This window comes from Leuciscus leuciscus (assembly GCF_965113295.1).
Source record: "Leuciscus leuciscus genome assembly, chromosome: 6".
NCBI classification, from domain to species: domain Eukaryota; kingdom Metazoa; phylum Chordata; class Actinopteri; order Cypriniformes; family Leuciscidae; genus Leuciscus; species Leuciscus leuciscus.
In genome coordinates, this window is record NC_138730.1 from 20,692,418 (window position 1) to 20,709,463 (window position 17,046).

Consider the following 17,046-nt stretch of genomic DNA (forward strand, 5'->3'; position numbering starts at 1 on the left):
TCATTAAGTCAAAATTTAGGTACAATATTTAAGTTTTTTTAAATGCATGAAACAAACATCAATAAAAAAAAAAAAGTGTAACGTGTTTTAAATTACACTTTTATAAGTTGGCTTTTTATAATCGCCGACTGATTTGTCATTGACCAAAATACACGTTTTGACTGTCTGTCGCTGTAAAGACAAAACAGTGACGCGGAAGTGTAATGGCAAAGAAGCGCAGAGTAAAGTGACGGTGTGAGTGAGTGAGGTAAACATCCTCCCACTAACGCTTTTTCAAATTTTGTGAGGGAAAGTGAGTCCGTGCGGAGCGCGAGCGCGTCCCACAATGCACTCGCCGCTCAGCGGGAAACAAAAATGGCGAGAGCGAGCGAGCAAAACCAGCCGTTTACCGTAATGTAAAACACTTCATGCGTTTCAATCATCTCACAAAAGCAGAATCGAAACTATTCAAAGCGGAGCTCCAGCTGCCCGTTTATGGTGTAGTTCTTTGTGTTTGTGCGACATTGTAACCCGGGAAAGTGGCCGAATGAGGTAAGAGAGACCCAGACATCAGTCTGTTACAATACAACAAGGGGGTGTGCGGGGGGCTTTCATCTCTCACTTTACCAGCAGGTTAAAATTACTGGCTTTAAACATGCGTTTTCTGATGCCAGTGAAACAATTTGTTCAGGATTTTGAACGGGTGGCTTTTTTTTTGTTGGCACATTGTTTTGAATGAGAAATCCTGCTAGCTCTCTCCAGCTATGCTGCTAACAAAAGAGGCTTTTTTGCTTTCACTGTCATTCTATGGGCGCTTCACTGACCAGCCAATGCAAAGTGCACTCAGTCCCGGAGAAGATCCCACGGCGATTTTTACACGTGAATGCCTCTGAAATGTGCTCGAGGATAGTCTGGTTTTACATTTTCAGCCTTAATTGGTTATTTGACCAAGTGCAAACAGTTTTTTGTGTGTGTTAGTGTAGGCAAAAATGTGGTTGAATCATATTTTTCATGAGCTGGTTTTTTTGTGCTCATTTGACAGAGACTCCGCAAATGCAGATAACCTGGCCGCCCATCAAAAGACACCTCCAAATCGCCAACACAAGTCACCGGTGCCCTTGTCACGATTTCCCCTGAAAGATGGGCTGAGCGACACGGCCAGGCTCGCCAACAAGTTTGAAGAAGGGCAGGACGTCCTGGCCCGATGGTCAGATGGCTTGTTTTACCTGGGAACTATCTCCAAGGTGTGTAAGGGATCAAATACATTCAGATAAATCATTATTTCAAAATATATTTAACATCATAAATGGAAGTCAGATACTGACTTGAGTAAATTGTATGGAAATAAATTGACAGCATGGATGTAAGAAATGAAAGTAGCAAAGCTATGGTCATTTTTACAAAAGTATTTAACCAATCAGGATCTAGTATTCGGGAGTGTGCTAGTGTAGCGTAATAAAGTGCAACAGCTGCATTCTGGAAGTAAAATTCCCATTCATTTTCTCCATAGGGAAATAGATTTTGAATGATAACTTATGACTTGTTAAAGACAGACCTACTGTGAGCTCCGAGCAGAGGTGTCAAAAGTATTCACATCATTACTCATGTAGAAGTTTAGATACTAGGGTTTAAAAAGACTTCTGTAGAAGTTGAAGTAGCAATTCAAGCTTTTAACTCAAGTAAAAGTGTAAACTGGTTTCAAAACTACTTAAAGTATAAAAGGAAAAGTAATGAAAGGGAAAAAATGCTATTAAGGACAAAAGCTTAGGCTGCGCCACAGGGGCCTATAGTGCACAACCCCACCTCCTCCTCAAAAAATTTTTTTTTCTAAAGGCCATAATGACTATAATGTTATATTAAAATGTTAATGTTGAAAAATTTGGGATGCACTAGCCACTAGGCTACCTGTTTCAGCCGCATATATGCCCATTGAAAATGAACGCATTTTAGTACAATGCAAATACATTAAAGAACCATATATGTGTACTACTGAGCATTAACGTGTTTCATGGAGCGGAAGATATGATGACTAGTTGCTTATAAGTATTGTAATGGTGCACAGTGTTGCCAGATTGGGATGGTGATTTCCAGCCCAAAAGCTCACCAAAACCCGCCCACTCCAAGAAAAAAAACGGCCAAAAATTCTGCCAAAATAATGTGATATAATTTTATTACCATGTCATTCAAGGTTGATAAGCACCATTTTTTTTATCCTTAAAACAAAATAACGATGATAAAAAAAAAAAAAAAAAAAAAAATAAAAAATTCCAGGAAAACTGATTAAAACAGGGCAATAATTAAGGAGACTTAGCAAATATGACAATTTCCATATATATATATATACACACACACACACACACACACACAAATGCATATATTATATATATATATGTATATATACACACACACACAAATACTTATATTATTTATATATATTTTTACATTATATTATTTATATATATATATATATATATATATATATTTACACACAAAAACATACACGTATGTACATTATATATATTATATATATATATATATATATAAATAATATAATGTAAAAATATATATAAATAATATAAGTATTTGTGTGTGTGTGTATATATACATATATATATAATATATGCATTTGTGTGTGTATATATATATATATATATATATATATATATATATATATATATATGTGTGTGTGTGTATATATATATATATATATATATATATGTGTATGTATTTGTGTGGGTGTGTATATATATCTATATATATATCTATATATATATATATATAATATAAAAATATATATAGTAAAAATATATATAAATAATATAGCCTCTGTGTGTGTGTGTATATATATATATATATATATATATATGTATTTGTGTGTATATTTTATTTATTTATTTGTCATTTGCAATACTTCATGGGATTTTAGTTCTTTCCCTCATTAAAGTCAATAAATACACAGTTGTCTACTGATTTTTATTTATTTATTTTATTTAATTTTTTTGCCTCAAATGAAAGTTTGTAGTCTATAAAAAAAAAAAAATCCTTCTTAGAAAAGTGAATGGGAAAAATGCTCCCTCAGCCAAGGCTGCTGAAAAAGTGGGCAGGCACTGTTTCCCTCGATAATCACAATATAATCACCAAAAAGCTTGCTTCTATCTCGAGTAATCAGAACTTCTTTTGATTAATGCCTCCACAGATTGATAAACATAAGCATCGCTGCTTTGTGATTTTTGAAGATCAGTCTAAATCCTGGGTTCTCTGGAAGGACATTCAGACAGGTAAATACAAACTGCTTTACATTCATTGTGATTGAAGAATACTGATGCCCTGTTACCCATCTTTGTGTCTTGATGGCATCTCTGCGGTGGGTCTCAGTAAGAAGATCTTGTCATGAACATCCTGAGTTAGATTTATGAGCACACCATCCACTGACTGATTCTAGGCCTAACTTTCATTTCCACATCATATTCCTTCTCTCTTTCTGATCATTTTAATAGAAGAAGAGTCAGTTCTTTTATTATTCTGCTTCTTTCATGCTGTCTGACTTTGTGGTTTTGTTGTTTGCCGCCGTTTGGTTTCTCTTCCCCCATCTCTTTCATTCAGCCTGAGTTATCTCTTAATTTGTCCCTGACAGTTGACAGACCTCAGAGTCTCCAGGCTTGCACAAACTGTAAGTTCCACATCGAGCCAGGAGGCGAGAATAGGGAAGGTACCTATGGCATCTGTCGCTGTATCTCTTGGTAACAATTCAACAAAGGCGTTCATGCATACGCATAAAAGAAACTTACTCATAGTTTCATCTTCAGTTCATATTTGTTTCAAGTGCCAGTTGCAGTGAAGTATTTGTTCACCATCCCTGATGGTTGTCAACTTTAGCACATCTTTCCCCCTTTTGTGAACTTAAGTGGTTTTAACATTTTCCATTAGAAGTTCGGAAATATTTTGGAACAATACTTCCGAATGCAGTCTCTCCCCTTCTCACAAATGTAGTCACTGTTCCCAGGTGTAATGGATAAGACAGTCGTGTACAGCTGCGCACTTGTTCATTTCTATTTCTTTTTCTTTTAGGGGACAGTGGAGGGGAAATGCTCTGCTCTATTTGTCAGAATGAAAGCTCCGAGCCCCCCAATGAAATAGTCATCTGTGACAAATGTGGACAAGGTAGACTGCCTCTATCCTTCTTGTAAATCGGAGTCACTTCTCTCAACCACATTAGGGATTGAGTTGGAGTTTTCACTGCTGAACATCTCTTCCACAGGATACCATCAGCTATGCCATGCTCCCATAATTGACCCCAGTGTCATTGCCTCTGATGACAAATGGCTCTGCAGACAGTGCGTGTTCGCCACAACAACAAAGGTTTGTTGATGCCACAATCAGTCCTGTTTTAAGCAATATCTTAACTGAATAATTATTAAAGGTGTCCAGCAGCCTATGACCCTCTTCTCATCATTTGCAGGGTTTTTAATGTGCAGACAGGATGCTGCATTATTTAATCATGTCAAAAACTCCTCTTGACCCATTGTTTTTACAAATTAAATGACCTGTAGGAGATCAAGTCTTTAATGCTCTTTCCTGATACTGTCGCAACAGAAGTACACCATAACCTTCATTCTTCTATGAGGGTTGTGGATGTGGGAATATATAAAGACTTTTCCACACCTGGTGGATGAATCGAGGGGGGAAAAATATGTATACATGTACCGGTCAAAAGTTTGGAAACATTACTATTTTTTATGTTTTTGAAAGATCTGCATTTATTTGATCAAAAATACATAAAAAAAACAGTAATATTGTGAAATAACATTACAATTTAAAAAATAATTGTTTTCTATTTTAATATAGTTGAAAATATAATTTATTTCTGTGATGCAAAGCTGAATTTTCAGCATTATTACTCCAGTGTAATAGTGTCACATGATCTTTCAGAAATTATTCTGCAAATATGATGTAAATAAGAGATTTGTGAGTTTTGGCGCAAGTCCAGAACTCAGTCACTGATAAACTCTCGCCGTTTGATTGAAGCGCTCCAGTGATTGTAAAGTTTCTATATATAATTTAATCACAGTTTAAATTACAGATTATTTTGTTATCCTACTAAGAGAAACAATGTGAAGTTGACCATTTAGCCACTGGTTTGATTTACTGAAACCTTGAACATCTGACAAACATGTGACTGTACATGAATCATAACATATCAGAAATCACAGATCAGGCATTAGAATTAACATGTCGCATTACTGTCGAGTCCATATTGGTCCACAAAGGTCTGTTTGCAAAGCCAGCGCCGAAATTGTGACTGATGTACCAAAGAATCCACAGTGAAATGTAAAGAATACAAATATATAATGCTCAACTGAGACATTCACATTGTTGAAGATAATCACATTCCTAGCATTAGGATCCTTTGGAAGGTAATTTTTAAAGGTTATTTTTAGTCCAGTGATCCTGTATCACTCGTCTCTCCTCATCATTGCACTAACGGTCCTTCACCTATCTGTAGGCACATTCCATGACGAGTCGTTCTCTGGGCTTGGTTACAATATAAGCTGTTTTTGGACTAACAAGGAAGTTTTAGGTTCTGTCAAAAGCTGAAGGAAAATTAGTTTTTTCAGTTCATGACCCCTTTAATTCGTCCTTGCTGTATAAACATATTAATTTCTTTCTTAAAAAAATCTAACTGACCCCAAACATTTGAACGGTAGTATAAAATACAGTCAGCGCCTTAGAAATCCCAGGACACTCTTCATTGTTTTTTTCCTGGTATGACTACAAGGGATATGTAAACTCTGTTTTGAATAAATCTCCAGAATTCAGACTCCACCTAAGAATTGAGTGACTCCATATGGAGGCTAGAGGCATGTTTGTCTGACATAAATTGTTGTGGTTGTATCTCTGAAATCATAGAGAGGCGGTGCGCTTAAGAAGGGGCCAAATGCTAAAGCCCTACAGGAAATGAAGCAGTCTCTGCCATACGCCCTTGAAGATTTAGTGTGGGACCAGGGCCACAAGACCAACATCCAGCAGTGCTACTGCTACTGTGGAGGTCCTGGCGAGTGAGTGCAGCACACAGACACCATTACTGAAAAACACCTTTGTGTGATATAGTTCTTCTTAAGATAATCCCCATCATAAGTTGCAGAAGATTGTAGTTACACAATAACGACTGCAGGAAGTAGAATTGTAATGACACTTATGTTCTCCCCCCTCAGTTGGTATCTAAAGATGTTGCAGTGTAATAAGTGTAAACAGTGGTTTCATGAAGCCTGCATCCAGTGTTTTCAGAAGCCAATGCTCTTTGGAGACAGGTGAAGTACTGCTCTCGAATCATCCGAATAAAGTGAAACCCAATGATTGATGTCTTGTCATGTTTAATAAAACTTCTGTCTTTTTTCTCAGGTTCTATCTATTTATTTGTTCCGTTTGTAATAGTGGACCAGAGTACCTCAAACGCCTGCCTCTGAGATGGTGAGTTTTGGACTGTTTTCACACTTGGTTCAATTGCTGCAGTGTGAAAGTGTATTTTAAACCATGTAGTATAGATCTTTATTATAGGCCATATCAGTAATCAGCCATAACATACAAATAATTGACCAAACATTTATCTAAATGTTTTGTTTTAAATAGTTTCACCGAGGATTTTTGTGTTCCATCATGTGTGCTGTGTTCATTCACAGGGAAGACGTTGCACACCTGAGTCTCTATAACCTGAGTGTAATTCATAAAAAGAAATACTTTGACTCAGAACTCGAACTGATGACTTACATCAATGAAAACTGGGATAGGCTTCAGCTTGGCGAGGTATTAGTCTGTTTTGTGTGTTTTGTAATTGCACTAGTGTTCAACTAGTGTTGATGTCGCTCTATTTCATTTCTGGCTTTGTACCTCCAGCTTGCAGATACCCCAAGAGCAGAACGATATGAATGCATTCTGGAAGCACTTAACAGCAACCTCAACATGTGAGTTTATCTATTTGCCCAACATGGGCATGCTGTCTTGATATAGTAGAGCTTGAATGAATTTATCTGGCCCTTTTAGCTTTAAGACTGTCAGTCCAAATCCAATTTTTGTGCATTTCCGATTGGAATCTGATCATATTTTGCAAGCGTTCGCTGATTTTTACAAATCTGTTTCAAGCTACATCTATATGTGGTTTGAAATCCTATTCAAATCGCATTTCCATAAATCCGTTTCAGCATGACCGCTCTGATCGGATTTCACATAGCTTTTCTGCTTATGTCACTTTCTCACGCCACGTAAACGCATCAGACCTCGTTGCAGAAACAAAGTTGGGTTTTTTTCTGTCAATGTGCAGGTCTCGCAGAAAATTATAATATAGTGGAGACATCTCTTTGGTCCGGTGTTCTTCAATCATTGCCATGGAAACCAACACAGATATTTTGAAATACAAAAGAGAGCCACGGGACACAAAAATCATATTTGAACAGTTGCAATACACAGTGTTGACCGTCAATCATGTAGACCAGATTCCAGATATTCTAGATTTGTATTGACAATGTGAACATAGTCTATGACCTGTTGGGTTCTAGGTTCATGTCAGGGAAAGAGATAAAGAAGAAGAAGCACCTGTTTGGATTACGAATTCGCTTCCCACCGGCCCCCCAGAGCTCCGAGCTCCTGTCAGACCGAGAGCCGGAAAAAGCTTCCCATGAGATCAAAATCAAAGGCAGAAAAGCCTCAAAACCCCCTCTTTTATCCAGGTTAGTCATCACTTGTTTCTTCCTTAATATTCTAAGTAAATTTAATATTTTATGTAATTTAAGTAAATTTAAATTATATTATATAATATTATTATTTGCATTTATTATGAAAATTAAATATTACATTACATTTTTTAGCATTGTCACTAATGGAGCAGTGAAGAAAGGAAAGAGGAAGCATCACACACACTCTTTAGAGATGTTGGCGAAATTGAGAAGATCAAGTGAACTATTGGCTCAGGTAAAAAAAAATTTGCATACGTTGCTGGCTTTATTTAATGACTATTCCAAAAAGTTTCATGTAGACATAACATTTTGTTTTTAACCTTTTTTTCTATGAAGAATAATGGGAAGTTTCCAACTCTAGACAATAACTCAATAGACCTGATGGCCTCAAAAAGGTGAAACGGAGATCAACACAAAATGAATCTTGTAGTTTTTGAAATGAGGCCAAATTACATTTATTAAATTACAAAAATATTTTTCCCTACCTTTTTTTGTGTGTCAAAAGTGAAAAATCTTTGCCTTCATCAAGTACCTCAGATGTTGAATCCGTTGGTGCCGCCAGCACAAGTGAAACTACCTCAACCAGCCTCTCAAGGCAGTCCAGGTGATTTCATTTTCATTTTAAGGATTTCATTTTTCAATTTGTGACATTATGTTCGTGACAATTATTTTCCCCTCAGTACTGTGAATATGTACAAAAAATATATACACTACCATTCAGTAAATTTGGGGTCAGTAAACACTTTTTTTTTGGTGGGGGAAAGATTTGAACTTTTTAACTAAAGGATGCTTTAAATTGACCAAAAATGACAGTCTAAAAATATTTCTATTCTAAATGAAAGCGGTTTTTCAAACTTTCTATTCATTAAAGAATCCTGGAAAAAATATCTCAGTTTCCACAAAAATATTAAGTAGCACAACTGTTTTCAACACTGGTAATAATAATAATAATAAATGTTTCTGCAGCAAATCAGCATATTATAATGATGTCTGAAGGATCATGTGACGCATGAAGACTGGAGTAATGATGCTGACCATTCAGGAAGAAATTCTATTTTGAAATATATTAAAATAGGAAACGATGGAATATCTTAAAATTGAAATATAATATTTCACAATATTACTGACACTGATACTTTATTGTATTTTTGATCAAATAAATGCAGTAATGGTGAGGATTAGAATTCTTTCAAAATCATTAAAGAAAATGTTACCAGCCCCAAACTTTTTAACTGTAGTGTATATTAAATTATTTAATTGTTTAAAAATTAATAAATTATAATTTTCTGTACATATGATAATTTATGCTTATTTTAGTTTTTTTTTTTATAGTCTTTATAACAGTAATTTAATGTAGTGTTTTTGTGGGATTGCAATGCATGTAATGTATAATAAAATATTAAACTAACATTTTTAATTATTTTACGGGTGGCTTCTTCAGGCCTCAACGTAATGCCCATGCTGACCTCTCCCACTGATAAATAACGTCATACTTAATTGTTCAAAAGCGTGATGCATATACTCTGTTCATCTCCAGTTTGGGCAGTCCGAGCGGACCACGCACTGGATGCTTATGGCCTACTTTCACACAGCCCCCAATAAAGAGGCGACGGGGACGTCCGCGACGAGCACTGCAGCCCCCAAATCCAGAGATTTCTCCTCCCTGCAACCCAGAGCCGCAACCCGAGCCCAGCCCCCTCCCCTCCTGCCTCTACAGCGGCATGGACATCATGCAGGGCCTGGACCCCGACACCCAGCTCACCCACCTCAAGAGCTCCATCAGCACTTACTTCGGAGCCGCGGGTCGCCTGGCCTGTGGGGAGAAGTACCGTGTACTCGCTCGCCGCGTCACTGACGACGGAAAAGTACAGTACTTGGTGGAATGGGAGGGCGTCACTGCCTCCTGAGCTTCATACGGGTGTACTTCTGGTGAAAGTACGGTCCGCTTTGGCCCTAGTAATGTACTATATTTTGTGACAAGTAAGGAGGGAAGTGAATGTACATGGATGACTGAGGTAATTGAGGGGCCTCAGGACTACCATAGAGATGAAGAGATGGGACTTTGTAGAGTTTTGTGTGTGTGACCTATCTCTGTGGAAATTTAAACGGACTGCCTTCACATGGACTGGATTCACGCATTGAAGGTGGCTGTAGTTTCAGGTTAAAGACATAATCAATTCACTACTATGTGAAAATAACCAGAGTCCTCGCTTTTTGTCTCTGATGTGCAGGTGCCTTAAGGGGTTGTGAAACGATATATGCTGCTGGAGACTGAGGACTTTTTTTCTACTTATTCAGTTAAATATTTTCTCATAGCTCACATTGCCAAGAGGAGAGAGCGCTATTGTCAGTAGGGCACTTTTATTTTACATTTCAATTGATTGCACATAAGCTCTCATTCTGTACATCCAGTATTGTCTCGTCTCAGTTTAAACAGCCTAGCATGTGATTTTCGTTATGAAATGAGATTATGATGTTAAAAAACCCAATGTAAAATGGTTAATTCTTCTAATGCCACAAAACCAAAATTAAATATATGATTAGCATTAATATTTACATCAGATCTTGATATTTTCTGGGACGTTCCACAAATTCCTAGGTGGCTAATAGAAAGATTTTTGCTTGTAATTTGTCTCCTGAGGGTCTCCTTTTTTTAATCTTTTTTTTTTTTTTTTTTAAATATGTATATCTTTAAAGCATATGACAGAGCGCTGTAGCGTTGAGAAGTCTTCATATATCCCCCCCCTTTAAAACAAAAAACTGTTCAGCTGTTGATATCTGCCATGGGAATTTAAGTTCTAAAGTAAGAGGGATTTTTTTAGCTTAAGTATCAGTTTAGTTTAATTTCCTCATTTTAAATCTGATGTCTAATTTTCATTTTTGTGGGGCAGGGATAGTTATTTGTACTTTTTGTTATACTATGCAATGAATTAAACAGATCTGTGTATTTTTTTATATTATATTTTATTTGCAGCTTCAGCTTCTCATTACAATCAGAAATCGGCAGCAATAGTTTTGTTACAATTGACTCAGGCTTTTTGTGGTGCTATTTATTGCTTTCAAACGGTATACACTAACAAATTGTCCATTTGCGAGAGCACTCAGGATACTTTACAGCTTCGCTGTAAGATTTGATAGGACATCCAAATGAGATTTTCAATTCTCAGCTTTGTATTTTCATACATTTCTAAAATCCTTGAGTTTTTTTAAATTTAGGTGGAAAACTTTTCTTTTTCTTTTTTGGCCTGAGAATGCCCTGTTCTCCATAATATTATCTTACATTTTGCAGAGGGTGGAAGTAGCGTTGGTATCAGGCAAGCTTTGGACTTAAACATTAATACCTCCTTATTTCGAGAGAACAAATTCCTATGAATATTAAGCTCTTGTTATGTTACGTGTATGAAGCATTATTCCGTTGGTGTACCAGTGTTAGTAAAGCTTGCTTTGTATTTTACTGGCTTTGAGCAGGCTCCTTTAGCCAAAGAATAAAGATCTCAAACCCTATTGGTGTAACTGGACTTTTATTTTTTGTTTTGTTTATGTTTTAGACATTTTACACCCAGCAAGGGGAAAAATAATCACTATTTTGACACAATATATACAGACTTATTAAATAATTTAATAAGTATGTCTGAAGAGCTAATTTATTTAAACATTTATTTACTGTATGCATATTGACACTACCAAGATTTTTTTTTTATTCTAATCTAAACATGCAATTAACATCTTATGGCCCAGCTAATTTATTTGCTATAACGGTGAATTGAGATTTGTGTATATTAAAACAACCAGGGATTTTACCTTAAAATCTTTTGACAAACTTTAACCCTAACAAATAAACAGCAAAAAAAGCTGTTGTTAACCAAACCAACATACAGTCCAATGTAAATAATAACAGTACGAAAACCGAGCAACAGCACAACTTTACCGCTGTAAAATTCGCGCTAACATTCGCGGCCATACCACGTGAGCATTACGTCACTACGGAGAAGACGGTTTTTCGTCTCAGCCAATCAACTGACGCGCCTTGTGTTTAGATGTCGCCACAGTGAATGCTAAGCTAAATCTACTGGAAAGTAAGGTGTTTCTTCTGCACAAAACTGCTGTTTTGAAAATGCTGGTAAGCAGTTGTTCACTAGTATAGAAATACTTTGTCAATTAGCCCGCCTAAAAGTAGTGGAGAGCAGAAATGGATAATAGAGTGACCGTCTGCTCCTTGACAACCTGTTGAATACATGAAATGAAGTCAAATCATTGAGTTTAAAACAACAACAAATGTGCGTGCGCAGCGTTGTTTTCAGTTGAGTCCATTTAAACATGGTTAATAACATTTATTTACAGTGTTCTTCATAACAATCACCAATGTTCAAAGACAACAGGGGGTTGGTAGAGGATGTTTTCTCCTTAAGGAATCAGCTGCGATTGACTGAGAAAAACCTACAGTCAGTGGGGGAACAACTGAGGTGAGGCTTTTTTCTCTTGAGAGTTGTTGTTGAAATGGATTGTGCTTTTTACATGATGATAGATCTTTCAGATATGATTAAAAAGGCATATATGATTCTGAGATTCTCTTTGCCATGTTGCCTGTGTGTTTGTGTGAACAATTTCAGTTTACAAACTCGAGTACTGAACAGTAACTTGCATATGAATACATAAATGATATACATATTAAATATATACATGCATACAATTAAATCTCCAGTAATATATCTTTCATTTGTGTGCTTTACTCAGACTCATATGCTCCAAGTAGTAAGAAAAAAAAAAAATCAGTATTAAAGAAATAATAGCATAATCATCAAACATTTTTGTATTGTAATACAAAACAAGCCTTTTTTGTTTTTAAAGACGAAATAATAGCATATATTGTTTCTTAAAAGGAAAGAGACTTAGAGACAAGGATAAATCATAATCAATCTCTTAACAAATTGTTTAAAGTTCATTATATAATTTGTTAAGACATTGAATATAAATTATCCATAGATACATTTTTTATGGGTGATAAATAATTTTTAGTTTTATTTTAATTAGCTATGTTGCCTTGGCCCATGTAATTTAAAGTGTTGTTTGTTTTGATACTTTTTTGTATATATTGACATATTTTGATATTAATAATGTTTTTGTTACAGCACTACTGCTGAGTATTATTGCACTTGTCGTTGTATTGTTAGCATTTCACTCATTTCAGTCGATCAGGAAATGACATCGTTGGTGAGGATAATAACAGGAGTTTCGTGGATGGATTCCCAGGTCGTCTTACATTAGAAGACCTTCAGAAGCCTGATCCAGTATATTTACACCCAGAGCAGAGGGCATGTGCACGTATATCTACCTGTGACTGCAGGGTAAGACACAAGATGCAGCAGATAAATGAAGTATTGTCACCTTTTATATGCTTGTTCTTAAAATAAACCCGAAAACCTACAGATTTCAAAGGTTTTTGTCTTATTTGACATGTGTTTTTGTGTTTATCTGTAGTCAGACAGAGAAATGGAGATGGAGACGTCTGTTCTCAGGAGGAAGCTCAACACCATCAGGCAGGAGAACACTTCTCTGGTCATGGAGAACAGGCAGCTCATCGGTGACATTGAAGCTGCTCAGCTTGAGTTAGCCAGCTCAAGGTCCAAGGTAATGCTCTTCTATGGAAGTAGAATAATGTCAAATGTTTTTGAAATAAAAACCCTGTTGAATTGCACTACTTGAAAAAAAATAGGCATTGCATTAACCATGCTTGTATTTTAATGCATTGTATTTTTAGTGCTTACATTTTTATGGGCTGAAATTCAACATGGTTGAATATTTAAGCTGTGAATATTTCAATTAAAAACATTTCAAACACCTTTTCATTATTAAAAATTCAATAATACATATTCACCTTTCATATTTCACTTCCAAAATATTCAAACTGTTTAAAAATACAACCAATAATATTCAACAGGCAATTTTCGGTCCATTTTATTTTGCTTTGCAAATTCGCTTCCACAAATTCAGTGGTTCAAATTCGATAGTAAATTCAACATTGACGTCCAGTAACTGCAGGAAAAGCAGTAGATTGCCGAGCATACTCTCCATCTGCTGTTAGTCTACCTCACCGGCAGATGGTGCAAAAGCGCTTGTTGAAGACCAGCAACAGTTAGAACAAGTCATTCATTCATAAAACTCATTTACAGCAATGTAAGTGTATTTGTGATTATTATGACGGCTGTTTTATGTTAAATTCAGTGTCTTCACGGTTACTTTTCCTGTGCATCTTTCTCTACCGTGAACGAGATTATAATGTTATTCCCCGATGCGGATATACAGATCCAATGTTAAATTTTTGAGGTTGACATATATTTCTCTTGGTTGTTTAGTTGCCTTAACTTTATATTGTGGCGATGTGCTGCATGCAGGCTATTAGGGTTTCCCTCAATACTTAAGGATTCCCCTGCTGGACATATACAACGCTTAACGTAGCTTAATGGACTACAGTGATGTAAAAGACCAAACTCGCAGGCAAACAGATGGACTCAGAATAACGCGCAAAGCTTAATGCTGAGCGTTTCCCAGTGATAGATTGGCATACAGATGGCTTGATGTTGGACATTCGCACATTTAGGGACCGTCTCTAAAGTGTATACGACTTTGGTATACACGTTTCTAACTCCGATAGCATTTGAATAGAACGACTTACAGTCATAAAACCAACTGTAAAGTGTTTATTTAGTGTCAGGCATAATGCGCACCCTTTGGATTTTTGATATTTATTCAATACATTTAAGTTTGCTATTGAAGTTAGAAACGTACATGCCAATGTTGTATGCAACTTTAGAGACGGTCCCTAAATGTGCGAATGTCCAATGTCAAGCCAATTTTTACATTTAGTCATTTAGCAGAAGCTTTTATCCAAAGCGATTTACAGTTAAACTAACAATAGGAGGACAACATGCAAGTGCTGTGACAGTTTAAGCTAATTCAATACACGTATGCATACTATATATGTGTTGATTTTATGCCAGTATATCACAAAACGCTCAGCATGAAACTTTGCACGTTCAGTTCATATTCTGAGTCCATCTTCTTGCCTGTAGCCTATATAATAGCCTACAGCCTACTTCCCTAATAAGGTGCAAGATTGGTCTTTCATATCACTATCAACGGAAGGGAAATCCTTGAGTATGAGGTATTGAGGGAAACCGATTATAATCCTGTTCATGGTAGAGAAAGCTGATGACATGTAGAATACACAGGGAAAGTAACAATGAAGTTATTGAATGAAACATAAACACAGCTTTTGTGTGTTTATCATCTTTTCCGCATATACTGACACAGATAATCATTTTCATTTTATGAATGAATGTCTTCGTCAACAACAAGCGCTTGCACCATCTGATGGTGAGGTCGACTAACAGCAGATGGAGAGTATGCTCGGCAATCTACTGCTTTTCCTGCAGTTCCTGGACGTCAATGTTGAATTTACTGTCGAATTTGAACCACTGAATTTGTGGAAGCGAATTTGCAAAGCGAAATAAAATGGACCGAAAATTGCCTGTTGAATATTATTGGTTGTATTTTTAAACAGTTTGAATATTTTGGAAGTGAAATATGAAAGGTGAATATGTATTATTGAATTTTTAATAATGAAAAGGTGTTTGAAATGTTTTTAATTGAAATATTCACAGCTTAAATATTCAACCATGTTGAATTTCAGCCCATAAAAATGTAAGCACTAAAAATGCAATGCATTAAAATGCAAGCATGGTTAATGCAATGCCTATTTTTTTCAAGTAGTGCAATTCAACAGGGTTTTTATTTCAAAAACATTTGACATTATTCTACTTCCATACTCTTCACATAGCGATTGGTTATTATAGTGTTTGTGGTACTGTGTTGAGTTTAAGTGGAGTTATATAAGAGGTACACTATGGTTCAAAAGTTTGGGGTCGGTAAGATTTTTTGAAAAGTCTCTTTTGCTCACCAAGGCTGCATTTATTGGATTAAAAATACTGTAAAAAGAGTAATATTGTGAAATATTATTGCATTTTCAAATAACTGTTTTCTATTTTAATATATTGTAAAATGTAATTTATTGCTGTGATGGCAGAGCTGAATTTTCAGCGTCATTACTCCAGTCTTGTAAGTAATTGATTCTTCAGAAATCATTCTAATATGCTGATTTTGTGCTCAAGAAAATACTATGTTTGGGAAAGAAATGTTTGGAAAAGAAATTCTACGGAGCTCCTAAAGAGACATAAAGAAAAAATATGAGATGGGAGGAAAAACATTTTTTCAATGCTTTTGTGTTCTCCCCCTCTATGGTTCTCCCGCAGATATATAGTTGGATAATTACATTGTAGATAATTTGCGGGCATCTGGGAGTATTGAAATCGCTTTTGAATGCACGATCATGCATACTTTGTGTATAGGGAGCAGTGACCACACATTTTACAAGATAAGATATTTGTCAATGTTAGGATCTGTTGCACACCAAATCTTCCGACATCGTCCTGTCAGTCATCTCTCCTTACTCTCTTTGCATGATAAATGAAATCTGATTTGCTGTAATGTAACCGACTATCGCAGCGAGCTTAACCATGCTCATTTAGGGGCTCCATAGAATGTGTTATTCATTTTTCGGTGCTTTTCCGAATTCAGATTTAGGCTTCGGTCACATCACTAATTAAAAATCTTCAGGATTCTTTGATGAATAGAAAGTTCAAAAGAACAGGATTTCTAATTTAAATCTGTTGTGTCCTTGCTGAATAAAAGTATTAATTTCTTACTGATCCCACATTTTTTACAGTCGACATAATTTATTTACAGTAAATTATAGGTGTTTACTAAATCAAGCATCACTATTACTATTGCTCATACTTGGGTTAAGAGATTTGAACAAACTTAAAGTACAAATGATTGTAGTAATCCATACAATTTGTGGACTATATTTCAAAAGTCTTCTGAAGCCATTTGATAATTTTTTGTTGAAAACTGAACGAAACTTGAAAATCTAGAGCAGGGCTGTCCAAACTCGGTCCTGGAGGGCCACTGTCCTGCTGAGTTTACTTCCCTCAACACACCTTCCTGGGCTGCGTTTCCCAGAAGCGTTGTGAGCTAAGTTTATCGTAGAGAACATTGGTGCCAATGGTTCTACGATCTACTTAGGCTTGTAATGCTTTTGGTTTCTAGTATGCCCAGTAAGATCTTGATTAGCTGGTTCAGGTATGTTTAATTGGGGTTGGAGCTAAAATCTGCAGGACAGTGGCCCTTAGGAGTAGGATTGGAGACCCCTGATCTAGACATCCTGTCATCCACCTAAGCCAGGGCTGGGTAATTTGTCCCTTGAGATCCACTTTCCTTTAGA

General features: G+C 36.0%; 2 protein-coding genes across 3 annotated transcripts in view; both read left to right on the forward strand.

Annotated features, from left to right (window-relative positions):
• Positions 1 to 267: 267 nt before the first annotated feature.
• mtf2 (metal response element binding transcription factor 2) lies at positions 268 to 11,210 on the forward strand. 2 transcript variants are annotated; one of them, XM_082172830.1, is made up of 16 exons: positions 268 to 531; positions 1,022 to 1,223; positions 3,176 to 3,257; positions 3,614 to 3,688; positions 4,048 to 4,140; positions 4,238 to 4,338; positions 5,887 to 6,035; positions 6,192 to 6,287; positions 6,379 to 6,447; positions 6,657 to 6,780; positions 6,871 to 6,938; positions 7,530 to 7,700; positions 7,839 to 7,941; positions 8,043 to 8,101; positions 8,212 to 8,310; positions 9,244 to 11,210. In XM_082172830.1, the coding sequence occupies exons 1-16, from the start codon at positions 527 to 529 to the stop codon at positions 9,611 to 9,613; spliced, it is 1,866 nt and encodes a 621-aa protein (XP_082028956.1). In that variant the 5' UTR covers positions 268 to 526; the 3' UTR covers positions 9,614 to 11,210. The 2 variants fall into 2 exon arrangements, with proteins under 2 accessions (XP_082028956.1, XP_082028957.1); XM_082172831.1 differs by lacking the exon at positions 3,614 to 3,688.
• Positions 11,211 to 11,700: 490 nt separating this feature from the next.
• Positions 11,701 to 17,046, forward strand: part of ccdc18 (coiled-coil domain containing 18) — a 40,298-nt gene continuing 34,952 nt past the window's right edge. The window contains exons 1-4 of the mRNA XM_082171813.1: positions 11,701 to 11,826; positions 12,048 to 12,169; positions 12,895 to 13,051; positions 13,185 to 13,334. Coding sequence (XP_082027939.1) covers positions 12,069 to 12,169; positions 12,895 to 13,051; positions 13,185 to 13,334 — 408 coding nt within the window. The 5' untranslated portion in view covers positions 11,701 to 11,826; positions 12,048 to 12,068. The remainder of the gene's footprint in view (positions 11,827 to 12,047; positions 12,170 to 12,894; positions 13,052 to 13,184; positions 13,335 to 17,046) is intronic.